Source organism: Mus pahari, chromosome 17 (assembly GCF_900095145.1).
Source record: "Mus pahari chromosome 17, PAHARI_EIJ_v1.1, whole genome shotgun sequence".
NCBI classification, from domain to species: domain Eukaryota; kingdom Metazoa; phylum Chordata; class Mammalia; order Rodentia; family Muridae; genus Mus; species Mus pahari.
In genome coordinates this window covers 39,649,472-39,663,690 of record NC_034606.1, presented here as the reverse complement: position 1 = coordinate 39,663,690, position 14,219 = coordinate 39,649,472, and the positions used below count along the sequence as shown (strand labels likewise).

General features: G+C 56.1%; 1 protein-coding gene across 4 annotated transcripts in view; it reads right to left on the bottom strand.

The window, feature by feature from the left end:
• Positions 1–2,067: 2,067 nt before the first annotated feature.
• Positions 2,068–14,219, bottom strand: part of Adgrb1 (adhesion G protein-coupled receptor B1) — a 72,271-nt gene continuing 60,119 nt past the window's right edge. For 2 of the 4 annotated variants that reach the window (XM_029547927.1, XM_029547929.1), the window contains exons 25-32: positions 13,992–14,090; positions 10,717–10,888; positions 8,530–8,625; positions 7,096–7,150; positions 4,151–4,851; positions 3,453–3,488; positions 3,184–3,291; positions 2,068–2,840 (exon numbers count right to left, since the gene is read on the bottom strand). In XM_029547927.1, the coding sequence (XP_029403787.1) occupies positions 2,643–2,840; positions 3,184–3,291; positions 3,453–3,488; positions 4,151–4,851; positions 7,096–7,150; positions 8,530–8,625; positions 10,717–10,888; positions 13,992–14,090 (1,465 nt within the window). In that variant the 3' untranslated portion in view covers positions 2,068–2,642. The remainder of the gene's footprint in view (positions 2,841–3,183; positions 3,292–3,452; positions 3,489–4,150; positions 4,852–7,095; positions 7,151–8,529; positions 8,626–10,716; positions 10,889–13,991; positions 14,091–14,219) is intronic. The other 2 variants (XM_029547930.1, XM_029547931.1) reach the window with 2 other exon arrangements.

Genomic DNA, 14,219 nt, shown 5'->3' with positions numbered 1-14,219 from the left:
ATCAGCTCCTGCTTCCTGACCTGCTTGAGTTCCTGTCTTGACTTCCTTTGATGATGAACAGCAGTGTGGAAAGTGTAAGCCGAATAAACCCTTTCCTCCCCAAACTTGCTTCTTGGTCATGATGTTTGTGCAGGAATAGAAACCCTGACTAAGACAGGTCACAGTGTCTGTTCATAGCAAGTAAAACCCTAAGACAGACAGGATCATGACCCTGCTTGCCAGGTGTTAGGAGCACAGCACTCCAAAGAGACCTGACAGCAATCCATGAAAAGGCTCCTGTCCCCACAAGGGTTCTGGGTCAAGGTGACACTTGGTACTTGGTATGGACTCCCCTTTGGAATGTGCATGGAGCCTGCTGGAGTGGGGCCCACTGGAGCAAGGCTCAGGGTGCTGGTGAAGTTCAGCCTTTGCCGGCCAGCTTCCTGTGCCAAAAGTAGATAGCAATTTCCGTTATGAGTCTCTCTAGGAGGAGGAAGAGGAGCCAGGACTCCTAGCACAAATATCCCTCCAGAGGGAGGGCCTGCAGTGGGGGTTGGCGGGGAGAGCTGCCTCTGGACACACTGCATTTTGACAGAGCTTTGACTCCAGCAGTCAAGTCTCTCCCTTCACGTGGATGGTATGAGGGGCTAGGGTATTCTTGGCTGCTTTGTGTTTTGTTGCAGGTGGAGAGGACAGACAGGGACAGGGCTTTCTCTACCTGTACCAGTAGACCCTCTCAGCTTCTTTCATTGTTTAATAGCTAGTGGTGAGGAGGAGACTCCAGCCACTCAACTCATAGGGAGCTCTCCAGTGCTGAAAGGTAGGACCTTTGTGCACAGACAGCAGGTGCATTATGATAGTGATTCTTCATGTGACCAGCAGGAGGCGCTGTGATGGGGGCTTAGAAACCTTCCATTCCAGATCATAGGCACCGGTGCATACGCGGTTCACATTAGCCATGGCACGGTCTAGGCTGGGTCTTATTTTGTTGCCAAATCTCACCGAAGCCTTGGTGGGGTGTTTGTTTTGTTGTTTGTGGTCTAGGGTCTATCCTGGGCTCTACATGCCCTTCTCTGGCCATCTGTAGACTTGTCTCTCCTCACTCACCATTCAGCCGCCCGTGTTTGTGCACCCAGGGGTGTGAATAGCCATCCCAGTTACCTGAGCTCACTGTGGTCACTATACCAACAAGCACTATCCCTATCCTGTCCCTGCTGCTAAAATGGACGCTGGGGAGGGGGCGGCGTGTCAAAGACAGTGAAGGAAGGAAGGGAGGGAGGGAGAAGATTTGGGTGAGGGTATAAAAGGAACCTATATGGGGCTGGACTCCTTTTCTAGCTGTTAGTATTTTGTTGGGGTCCCGGAGGCTTCACCTGTCCCTCAGGGCCAGTGGTCTGCATCTGGATCCCAGTTCACACTGGGGTCTGAAGGGTTCTGCCTGCAGAGGACCAGGTTTGTGCAGTCCCAGCGTTCGGGAAAGGAAGGATCGGCTAGCTTCCCAGCCAGACTCCTTGAGTGGCTTAGGCTTCCCCCTGCTGGAAACTCTGGGAAATGCAAGAATGTTGATGCTGGGGTGGCAGGCATCTGGTTGATTTGTTAGGGAATCTGACCATGCTCACCAAGTTCACACCACTGATAGGACCGCCATGGGCTGGGAACAGGACAAAGGGAGCCAGTACTGGGCCCTACAAAACAGTAGGGCAGGCCTGTTCAAGATGGGCTCAGGGGAGCTGCTAGAACCCAGCTACAACCCATATTTTGTTTCTTTTCTTTCACTATTTCTAGTTGTTTTAAAATTGCTACCTGTAAACTCTGTCCTTCCCAGGTGACTCAGGGGGCCAGGGAGTAAAATTAAGTCCAGCCTCAAAGGACCATGTGGAGGGCCGGCACCCAGGGCAGGACAGGACAGGCCAGGACAGGCCAGGACAGGCCAGGACAGGAGTTGCCTACTGAAGTGGAGCCGCTCTGCTACAGGAAAAGAAAGAAAGAAAGAAAGAAAGAAAGAAAGAAAGAAAGAAAGAAAGAAAGAAAGAAAGAAAGAAAGAAAGAAAGAAAGAAAGAAAGAAAATAAGACTACAAAGCTGGGTTTTTAATTCTTTTTATTGAAGAAAAGAAAGGGAGAGAAAAAATAGATTCCCCACCCCGCTTCTTTCCAGAGTGGTCTCAGTCCTGTCCCAGGGGGTCTGGGTCAGGACCATGCTCTCTGCCTGGGTCTGGGAGGGGCCCAGGGTCCTGGAAGGGAGTGGGGGGTCTGGCTGCTTCCCAAGGGGTAGGGGTGTCTAAAAATCGGAGCCAGGCTGGTGAGCCACAGGCAGTCCTCTGCAGTGGTGGCTGAAGTGGGCATCCTGGGGACGCTGGCCACACCAGGCCTGTCCGTGTTCACAGCAGCTCGCCTGCCTGCCTGCCCGGGCTTGCCCAAGGAGGGCAGAGTCTGAGGCATCATCTGGCCTCTGGATCCCTGTGCCCGCCGGCCATGCCACCTCCTGTCCTGTGTCTGGCTCTGGTCCCAGCACCGCGGGCCCTCTGCCTGGCCGCCTCTGAGCGCCCTGAGGCCGGGGCTGGACCCGGCCCGCCACCGCGAGCGCATCTGTGCCCGTCCTATGGCGGAGCGGGCAGAGCAGCATCCCACCTCCTGGCCCGGTGTGGGGCCACGGCCCGCCCGCTCAGACCTCGGTCTGGAGGTCAATGATGTCCTGGCCAACCAGTGGGATGGTGGCACCCGCCTTCTCCCACTCCACGCTCCGCAGCTCCATTGGAGACGGGGGCAATGGCTCCAGCTCCTTCTTTACCCAGGCAGGTGTCCCGTGGGGCTTGCGGAGGCTTTCCCAGGCCCTCTTGTTGGGAGTCTGCTGCTTCTCTGGCTACTCAAGGCCAGGGGTGGAGTCAGGGCAGAGGAGGAAGGAGAGAGAGAAGGGCTCTTAGGAAAAGATTGCCAGACAGAGCAGTAACGCACGCACGCATCCCACAGCCCGAGTCCCGGCAGTAGCTGCAGTTCCCATGCTGGGGTCAGTGCTGTGGAGAAGGACAGTCTGGAACCTGCCAGATGGAGCCAGGCTCGGGATCCCCCTGCCCTGCCCTGCCCTTTGCACATCTGAGAAGGGGCAGCTAGCCCAGGGAAAGGCCAACCAAAGAATCCAGGGAGTGAGGGTGTGAAGAGAGTGGGCAGAAGCCCGTGGTGGCTGGGGCAGAGCCCCTGCTTCTGACCTTGCTGTCTACGCCTGGCACCTCCTTCTCCTTCTCAGCCGCATGTTGCAGCTTCCGGTTCAGGTCCTGGAACATGTCCTGGTGTCGCTTCCGTGTGTGCATGATCTTCTGTGGGTTGGGACCACGAGTCCTGAGCCCGGATGGGCATCCACAGCCACCCCTTCGTCCTCCCTGCTGTTGGTCCCTGCCGTGAGCCCCTCTCCAATTCCCATTGCTGAAATGGCCCTGGTACCCATCCTCTCTGGTCAGAGAGAGGCCCCTGCACTTACCTCAAAGTCCAGTTCTGCATACCGTGATTTCCGCCGCTGCAGGAGAAAGGAGTTGTGTGCATGGGCAATGTGTTCCCTAAAACTGCCTTGACCACAAGTCCAGGCCCTCTGGCCTGACAATTGGGGAGACACCAGCCTGCCTTCAGGGGTCTTGCTGAGGGTGCACCAAGTACCCAGGCTGCCTATTCCCGAGCTCTGGGTTTGGAGGGGCTGCTGAAACTGAAGGGGAACCCTTGACAATGATGGAATGAGGATGGGGTCTCTGTGAGCAATGAGGACTCCCATCCCTGCTCTAGGCCCATTTGCCTTTGCTCTCCCTCTGCAGTGTTGAGCTCAGGCAGGCCACACAGGTCACATGGTTGGACCCCCAACAGTGAACTCAGTGCTGGTTGCACCTAAGAGGTAGAAGGCTAGATGGTGGCACATCCTACTGTGGGTCAGGGGCTCCCCAAGGTTGCTATCCTAGCCTCTGCCCCTTGTCCTAAAGGCTGAATAAGGTACAGGGGGAACACAAGCACTGGGTTAACCAGACTGTTGTGTGCTACCAACTATGAAATGGGATGGATTGCAAAAAGATCCTGTCCCTGGGCTAGCCTTACCCACTTCTGACATACCCAGAGCCTACAGGGCAGGGAGGCACCAGCCCTTGGCTGGGGGTCTACCCATCTCTGCCTTGGCAGACTCTAAACCATCCTCACCTCCAGGGAGCTCACTGACAAGGTGGCCACGTTCTCATTCTTGGCCCCAGCACCTGAACTGGGTCCCGGGTGGGCCGCAGGCTCCCCCGTGTCCCCCAGGCTGGGAGGTGCAGGCTCCAGGGTGGGTGGTGGGGGTATGGGCTGCTGGGGTGGAGGGGGTGGTGGAGGTGGTGGTGGTGGGGGCTGGACAGGGGGCACCTCAGGGGGTGCACCGCCTGGGGGCTCACGGGTGGGTGGGCTTCGGGTAGGGAAGCTGGCATCAGGCGCCATGCTAAGGTGGATGAGGCGGGTCTGAGGCATCTGGTCGATGTTGATGCTGTATTTGGGTTCCTCCTTGGGTTTGGGCCGGAGTGTGGCCGTGGCCGTGGGCAGGATCACGTAGCTCGTGTCCAGAGCCTTCTCCTGGGCTCGGCTCAGCTCGGAGTCCAGTTTCTTAAAGATGTCCCCATCGCCAATAAAAGAGGACTTGGGAGCCTTGTCCTTTTTGAGGGTGAGTGAGTGATTAGGGAAGTCAGGCAGTGGCCCACCAGGATAGCGGGGTGAACCGTGCAGGTGCAGCTTGGACACATTAGCTGGCAGGCTGTTGAAGGTGGGGGGTGGGCCCTTGGCCAGCTTCATCTTCTCCTCTTCAGGCAGTGATGGTCGCTTGAAGGTACCTGTGATAGTTGCTGTGCGGCAGGCTGCAATGTCTTTGTTCAGCACTAGTGGGGGATCATCGGAAAAGACAGTCGACAGGAAAAGGGGATCAGAGGGGTAAGGATGGCCTGCAGCAGCAGGGGCTCACTCCCAGCCAATACTGCTGCCACCCTGGTCTCCACCCACAGCAGCCCTGACATCCACTCCAGACTCATGGGGCACTTGGGCAGCTAAAGCTCCTTTGTCTTTTCTAATGAGGCTGGCCCACAGGGGTTTCTGTCTGCCTCCCAAGACAACCGGACTGTTGCTCATACAAAGCCCCCATCATGGCAATTCCGAAAGGCAGGTGAGGGCGCCCTCTGCTGGAAAGCGCAGAGCGAGGTACTTCCAGGCTGAAAGAGCTCCCTACCCCACTCTCCACCAGCGCTTCTGCAGCACACAAGCCCTTGCGGAGGGGAGGATGTGCTTGGCATAGACATATCGGCTCCAAGCATCATGAGACCTAGCACAACAGGTCACTCCCTCTGAAGCGCTCTCCTGCATTAACTTCCCTTGTGCCTTCATAAAGACCCTTTCCCTGAAGTGTCCGCCCTGCCACCTCTCTTGTGGTCCACCTGGCATCTGGCCTGGACTCCGGTTCACCAAACATCCCATCTGTCACTTGCCCATCAACCCAGCCCCACTGGCCGGTAGAGTACCGGATTAATTCTCACCCAAGGCAGCTGTCCACGCTGCCCTTCCTGGGTGCTCTTTCCAGAGCAGGGTCACACTCTCTTCTTAGGAAGACGGTCCCAGGTCTGCATACTGCCTGTTCTGGTCACACCTAGCCCCACCTAACCCTTGGGGCTCACCAGCATTTCTTGCCGTCTTATCAACTATGGTCACCCACAACATTCTAGCTTCCCAGGCTGAAGGTCCCTCACCCTCCCAGCTCGCCTCCAATGACAACTATACTGTCACCCAGTATGGCGGCTTGAATAAGAACAACCCCATAGGCTAATATGTTTGAATTCTTAGTCTTCGGGGAGTAGCATTATTTGAAAGGAATCAGGAGGCGTGGCCTTGTTGGAGGAAGTGCGTCACTAGGGATGGGCTTTGAGGTCTCAGAGCCCGTCTCAGGCCCAGGGTCTATACCTGTGGATCGTGGTGTAGCTCTCAGCTACTGCTTGTCTGCTGCAGTGCTTCCCGCCATGACGATGAACTAAAACCCTGAATCTCTAAGCAGGCCTCCAGCTAAATGCTTTCCTTTCTACGAGCTGCCTCGGTCACGGTGTCTTCCCAGCAATAGGACAGTGACTAAGTCACCCAGCACTGCCATCCTCCAGCCCTTCCCCAGTACCCCAGCAGTGAACTAGCCACCTTTCTATCAATTTGTATGCACCTTTCCAAAGACCAACCCCATCTCAAGGACCTCTGCGGCCTGCACCCAGATCAGCCCAACACCCTCCCAGTAGGGACTCTGCCCCACCATGGACATTTATACACAGACACCCATTCACTGTGTGCCCACCAGCCACATTCGGCCCGTGACATCACGAGGCACAGCTGGGTGTAGGGAGCACAGAGCACACCACTACGGCTGGGTCAGCACCCAACCCCTAGTGCCTGGGTCATCTCTTTGGTAGGCTATGGAGCTGGGTCTTTGAAGACTTAGAAAGGATTCTTCTGCCCCAAGTCACACCTCCTCCAGGAGTCTTACCCAGGAATCAGCTGACATTGCCCGGCACAAAGCCAGGTGACCTCTCCACTGTTGGCCATCGCCCTAGTCCCTGGTTCACAGGTGCTATGACTTGATGGTGGGATCACGGGGGGGGGGGGAGGGAAGACACAGCGTCCCTTCTTGACTGTGCTTCCAGGAAGATCTGCATTGGCAGAGCGCCAGGAGCAGTTCCTTCCCCTTGTGTTCTTCCTGCCTCACAGAGATGCACCCCGCCCCTCCCCTCCCCCGTTGAACAACAAAGAAACAAAGACAACACAGAACACTGGTGCTTGGGAGAGGGCAGGCAGGAGGCAGGTGAGGACAGTGAGTGTGCAGACAGAGGAGGGGCAGGGCTGGGTCCCACACAGAGCTGGGGCCCATCTGCTCTGCCCTATGAGAGGAGAAGGGAGAGACGGACACATGAACAGCAAACAAAGATGGTCCCAGCCCAGCTCCACAACAGCTTTCTGGGGCCTCCTGAAGCCCTTGAGGGGGAGGGGGCCCAGACTGGGCCATGTGGCAGTAGGTGTGGGATGGGGATGGGAAAGGCACACAGATGCTAGGAGTGAAGAAGGAAGCAGAAGGGCCGACCGGCCACCATGGCTCTCACCTGTCAGGCGCTCACCTGATCTACAGGCCAGATCCACGTCCTTCTCAAAGTCGGTCTGCAAGACAGAGAGCGAGGGCGAGGTGAGGGCAGGGCTGGTAGCAGGTGGTGCTGCAAGCGGCAGGGTGGTAGGAAAGGGGCCACCAAAGCCACACCCACACCTCGGAGGTCACAGCTGTCACCAAGAACCCCGGCCCGCATTATTAGTCTATGGACCACACAGTGTGGCCGTGCATCTGTATGCTTGTCTGTGCAAGCATGGGTGTGTCGGTCAGCATTCACATGCATGTGTGTGCCGTGTTTCTGTATGTTCGCAGCGCGTCTGCCTTTTCGAGTACACAGGCGCACACTGTGTGAGCATGGACATAGATGTTGAGAGGAAGACCGTATGACTCACAATTGAGCCGGAGTTGACCTCTACGAATTTACGTGAAGGGGCATATGCACGTGTTTCTCCATGCATGTGTTTGTGTCTGTCTGTCTGTGCGTGCGATCAACCATGCGTGCTCTCCCTCCAAGGCATCACGGAGCAGCCGGCCTCTGCCTCTCTGGCCATGCTCCCCCCAAAGCCATGCAGCCACCAGGGCTTCCAGAGCCTCTGCCATTCCATCCAAGACAGACAGCAGGGGACAGACACAGACCTGGGCCAGCACCAGCCTCCCCTAGAGCAGAGACATGGTCCCCCCTGCATCTCTGAGGACAGCAGCTGGGGAGGCCAGAGTGGTGACCCAGGACCACCTTAGACGCTTGGGTCTACAAGACCCATCCATAGGCCACAGGGCTCCAGGGGAGTCAGTCTGGCCTTTAATCTCAAACTGGAGGTCTTTCCCTGAAATGCAGGAGCCAAGATGCTGGGAAGGCAGCCATCTTCCCCTGAGGTCAGAGGTCAGGCCAGGAGAAACATCAAGAGGAGGGAAAACAGTGTCCCCCAAATGACAAAGTACCTGTCCAGCTGACACTTGTTCCCTCTAGATGGTGGCACTGAGGCCCAGAGGGTTGGCCCTGTGTAGACACCACCTGGAGATGTTCCCCAGGACCTCACCCCGGGGGGTGCTGGACACCTGGGACAATATACGGGTGATGCCAGAGGGGCAGGAAGCTGGCCAGCCAGCAGAGCCCAGGGCTCTGCTCAGAGGCTACTGTGCCTAGATCCCATAGTTGAAGCAGTCGGCATGGGTTAACTCACAGTTGGCTTGTGCACAGTTCTGGAAGGGCCAGCTTTGAGGAAGGCAAGAATGCCCCCACCCAACTCACCAACAGCCTTACCCAGCTCAACACCCTGCATCAAGGATTTCAACTTGGCCTCAGTTTCTCCAATTGCAAACTGAGGTCAGAATTCATCTAATAGGGCTGCCAGGGCCCAGCAGAATTCTGGGCACAGGGAGGACCTAGAGGTCCCTGGCGGGACAGCTTGTATCTCCAGGCAGTCAGTCCTACCATGAGCTGGGCGTGGCCGTTCTGGAAGGAGCCCCCTGAGTCCCCGTTGCCCTCCTCTTGTCGGTCCACCACACGGCACTTCACAGCATCCTGGACCTGGAGGAGGGAGAACATGTCAGCAGGGAGACATGGCCCCCACACAGCACCTCTGCAAGGAGACTCCTTGGAGCACAGCAGCATACTGTACTGCCTGGTTTTGAGTGTCAGCTTGACACCGGCTGGAGTTATCACAGAGAAAGGAGCCTCCCTTGAGGAAATGCCTCCACGAGATCCAGCTGTAAGGCATTTTCTCAATTAGTGATGAAGCGGGGAGGGTCCATTGTGGGTGGTGCCATCTCTGGGCTGATAGCCTTGGGTTCCATAAGAAAGCAAGCTGAGCAAGCCAGTGGAAGCAAGCCAGTAAGTAACATCCCTCCATGGCCTCTGCATCAGCTCCTGCTTCCTGACCTGCTTGAGTTCCTGTCCTGACTTCCTTTGGTGATGAACAGCAGTATAGAAGTGTAAGCTGAATAAACCCTTTCCTCCCCAACTTGCTTCTTGGTCATGATGTTTGTGCAGGAATAGAAACCCTGAATAAGGCACACACCTTGCGCGAGAAGAGAGCATGTAAGATGAAGACATGTGGAGCTTCTGATGCTGTGAAGGAGCTGGAGGCACCACTGGCTGGAGGCCACTGTAAGGATGTAAGCCTGAAGCAGGCACCCAGCTTCAGGGCTGGCCTGGACCCCAAAAGCCTTTATTGACTGCAGGCGGTGAGCCTGCTCATCATGGCAGGCTGTATGGGCAAGGCTAAGGCCAGCCACAAGGCCGGCATAAATCTTGGCAAGTAGAACCAACCGAAGGACACGAGATCACATATTACCTATAATCTAGGCTCTGGAGACAGCCTGTATCAAGAGCCACACAGGGTTGAAGCTGCTTCTGTGTGCTCACTCTGCCCAACATGGAACTGTAGGCCCTTAGGCTGTTAGTCACATCTGAGCTTTTTGACCACGAGGCTTTCGACAGATCCCTAGGCTAGACCTGAATGGGATGTTCTGCTACTCTTCTGACATCTGTCCTGCTGCCCTTTCTGGAGTGCCTACTTTGAGACAACTGGTCCTGCAGGCCTCTCCTTCCAACTGACCTTGTAGTCTTTCTTCCCATCTGATACGCTTAGGCGGGAGAAGCCTCACTCTCCCCAGCCTAGCTCTGAAGCTGCTGTTCTGGAGTGAGGAATGCTCAAGCTCCTTCTGTCTGTGTAAGGCTCCAAGGTCCTTTCTCACATGACACTGCTCATCTCATAGAAGGAAGGCAGAGCACTGAGAGAAGAACAGAGGGCAGGAGGGCAACTTCGGAGCAGATCGGGGGCCTTAGAACCTGAGACCAGACTTCACTTGCCTGTGGGCTGAAAGCTGTGGCATCTGATGGAGGGGCTATTGAGAACTGCGGATTCAGTGCTTAGGTAGCTGGGGCAAGTGGGCTCAGAAGTCTCTTCTCTTCCTGTGAGCTGCCGTGGCACTTGATGGCTTCTCACAGTAGCTTCCTTCCCACAGCTGAGTGACACATGACTAGTGCAGGGAAGTGGAAGGAGGGCCTAGACTGTTGTGGGGATATGTTTTGCAATGCAGGCAACCCTCTTTTCCAGAGTGTTCCACCAGAACCTCCCTAGAGACCTCCTCCCTGGACCTCCTCATTGCCCTGCTGGCTCAGTCTTTTCTGTCACCTGAGGTTCCCCACCCTGGTTCCTGCAGCTACAGTCGATTGTGTCCTCTCATAGCTCCTGCTTTTTAAGTTCCTCAACAGCATTCTAAAAGGTTCTGAAGAGAATGGAGGCAACAGGCTCTCTCTTGGCCATAGCCATGTCCTGGCTCTGTTTGGGGCAGACGTACTTCCATCCACAGGGCTGTCTCTCTGAGGTCGGGACAACCACCTAGTCTCATTACTACCTCCTCCTGGTGGCCATCAGGACATAGCTGGACGGAAACATCATATTCTCACCTTCCAAAAGATTCAGAAAATGCTAGACGCATCTAGCACTGGCTCTCCTACTCTGCCCTGTCAGCTGCAGACCTCCCACAGCTGATAAGGCATCCTGGGATATGAGCTATCCTCCAAAGGGGGCTATTCCCAGCAACGCTTGTACCAAGAGATGGGCACGAGTCCACCTCGAGGGACACAGGTGGCTCCCAGACCCAGGGCGCCCACCTCTCTGCGCAGAATGCAGTGCACCATCACGATGACGAAGCCCTCCAGTGAGTCAAAGACAGCGAAGAGGATCTGGAAGAGGGCGGAGCGGCGGTCGGTGACAGCAAGCACAGCAGACATCCAGGTCAGCGCCAGCAGCGGCAGCACCACGCAGGAGCTCCACAGGGAGGCCCTGGGGATGGAGGGCATCAGGGCGGCCCCATGGGCGCTCCACCTCTCCTGAGGACACCCCTTTCCCCCATCCCCAGGCCAGAGGGCTTGGAAGGGACCCAGCAAAGTAGAGGAGCGCTTTGGGAGAGAACTTGGACCCTGTCCGGGAAGTTGACGGGAGGGAGACAGACAGGAAGGACACTGGGATGGGAGAGATGCACGGAGCAAAGCAACCCCTGATTCCATCTTCTAGGCCCTGAGCCCTGGACCCAGAGACCCAGGGCTCCAACTGCAATGCAAGATGGCCGTGGGGGACAGGAGTCAGGGGGAAAGTACTGAGAGAATGAGAGAGAGAAACTGTGAGGGAGAAACAGGACAGACAGTGGACAGTTGGACAAGGCCAGAGGGTCAAAGGAGAGAGACCAAGACAAACAGAACAGACAGAGGGTGTTCTTCCTCTTCCGAGGCTGCAGCTGCTCTCCTGGGCCTCAGCGCCCTCCTGTGGCCCTGACCTGTGAGCCACCCCTGCCATCATCCCTCAGTCTCTTGGAGCATCAGGCTGGCAGAGAGAGCCTGCAGCCTGAGCCCTCCACCAGTACCTGGCCTGCACCTACCACGGAGCTCAGGTAGGGATAATGGTACTGCCTCGAGGCCGTGGGACAGGTAAGTGCTTGAGAACTGTGCCTGGGCCCCAGCCCCAGGACTCTTGTGGTTCCAGGAGCCACTGTGGCCTGTCTGTAGCCCCTGTCGTTGCCAGGAGTCAGGGGTGACATCAGGATCACTTCTCCCTCTCCTCTTGGGGGGGGATCATCTTGCTGTCCCCTCAAAGGAGCAGATGGGAGAAGGGGACTGAACACAGAGTGGGGTCTAGGGCAGTGGGGCTGATGGGAGAGGCTAGAGGATCTGATGGCCCAGTTAGGCAGAAGGTCCTCCAAACTCCCACCAAACTGGAGAGTCCAGCCATGGCAGGGGTCCTCACCTCCTCGCTGGCCTCTGGGGCCATACAGCTAGCTACAGTAGCCCTTTATCATCACCTCGTCCAGGCCTACCTCTGTGCCCTCTGAAGCCATGCTACGCTGACCCCAGGGATCTTTTTGCCTGCAGCCGGAGCTATTACCACTTGGTGAACATAGTAGCCGCCAGTAGCCAGAGCACACAGGACTGGCTCTCTTAGCCCTGCCCAGACCTCTGTCTGCTCACCTTCCCCAACTCAGGCCCCAGTCAGGAATCCATCTGATGATCCCAGCCTTCCCCCATGCCCTGAAGTATGGGCTCCTAAACTGTACATTATATAGCCCCCACCTCCAGTCAACTGTCATTCCCTTCTTAGAGGCAGGAAGCCCCAGTTTCTGGATCCCTACTACCCCACTCATATTTTCGAAGCGGAGGATAGAGTGGAGTCTCCCAGCACAGAGCTAGCTACTCCACCTTCCTCTCCCTTGCTGCGTAAGCCAGCTGCTACCCTGACCCCTACCCCGGCTGTGAGCTCACCTGTCCCTGAATCTAGAAGAGAACAGTGGCAGGCTGGCTCCCCTAGTAAATTACTTCCCATCACCAGCAGGAACATTCTCAGCTTTAAACTGGTTCCTACCACAGCACTGGGCCCAGTGACATCTTCCCTCTCCTTCAAAGCAGGCACCCTTTGATCTGGGACCCTGACGCCTCCTGTCACCCGTGTCTGGTATAGGAAGAGATCTTCCCGTTAGCAGAGACCCCTTGGCTTCCCACAAAACCAGCACTGCCATTTCTCTACTTCCCCCAGGCCACCAGTTTCCAAATCATTTCCCCAGAAGCCCCGAGGAAGAGGAGCCATACGTTCCCTAAAGACTCAGATACCCCCAAGGCAGAGGAACTCCAGGGAGGCCTGGGTGTCACCACTTCTAGCTGCTGCCTGACCTTTGGAATCCTGACCCTCAGCTGATTGGCTCAGGTTGGAGCTGAGTTCGTCTGCATTCTACCTAGAAAGACTGCTGATCCAAAAGTTGGGCCACCGAGACTCACAGCAGCATGGGCCCAGCATGGGAACAGGCCAAGCTACTTGGATGGGTCCTCAACCATACACATCTTCTTACCCACACAGCCTGAGGTACGAAGAGTCCTGAGTTCCAGTGTCTGCTCAAGAGGGTTAGCGTTTGGGGTCTCTGCTATTGTTATTGCTATGTCCCGAACAAAATGAGCTTTTGGTTGGACCTTCTATGCTGAGCTCCACCCACTCAAAACACAGGTAAGTTGTCACACCAAGTCAGGGAGGGGTCAACACGCCCTTGGGCTCAGTACCCTGTTTCCATGGCCATATCTTCCTGAGCTCCTACACAGCACATATACCTATAGGGGATAAGACATGCATCTATATGCACTTGTCCATGCCCAGTTACACGTTTGCAGGCACACACACACACACACACACACACACCCATCCACACACATACTCACACCGACTTACCATTCATTCACTTGCTTGCAAGTTCACACTTGCATACTTTTTCCTCACATCTGTACACACCAGTCACTCTCTCTGCCACGTGCAGCACACTGTCCACACACCCAGTTACTCTCACATATGGGAAACTCTCTGCACAGCTGCATACTACAAACATACCCACTCCCCCACACAGGCACCATCCCCGTGCACACTGGCACATGTAGACTATATACACATCCAACTACTCTTACACATGAGCAATGCTAACAGGTTCATACCCCCCCACACCCCAAACACTCATATGTATATACACACTCACATGACTCCAGCCTCTATCCACTCATCCTATGGAGGTAGGGGGCTGTGGCTAAGCTCTGGGCCAGCATTGTTGGGGGCACTCAGGGAGCGGCAGGAAGCAGTGCAGACCCACCCCAACTGACCTTGGACTCAGTCCCATTCTGCTACCTTAGCTGGCCCACTCCTTGCCTCCCAAGTATCTTATATGCTGCATAGCAAGCAGGTCTTGAATTGAGAAAGACAAGCCTGCAGGCAGAGGGTGGGTAGAGGCCAGGGCTGCCTTGGAAACCCAGAGGGGACTGCAGAAATGAAAGAAGTGAAAGAAAAACATAAAAACAAATAAATGTGAGTCAGGGGGGAGCAGAGCCCGCGCAGGGCTGCTCCAAGGTGGCAGCGAGGCACTAACATGGCATTACTGGTGGCGTCGGAGGTGGCTTCGGCCGCAGAGAGGACTCCGCATTCAGCACACGTGAGGGCACGCCCGAGGGGGGGCACGGGCAGCTGACTGCAAGTGAAATTAAAGGCTGAAACAAAAGCAAACAGGTTCCCTCGGAAACGCGAGGCAAGGAGCAGAGATGGCAGCCCGAGGCTCTCGGGCGTCTAAGGGACCCAAGCCGCCTAGGGCAGGGACTGC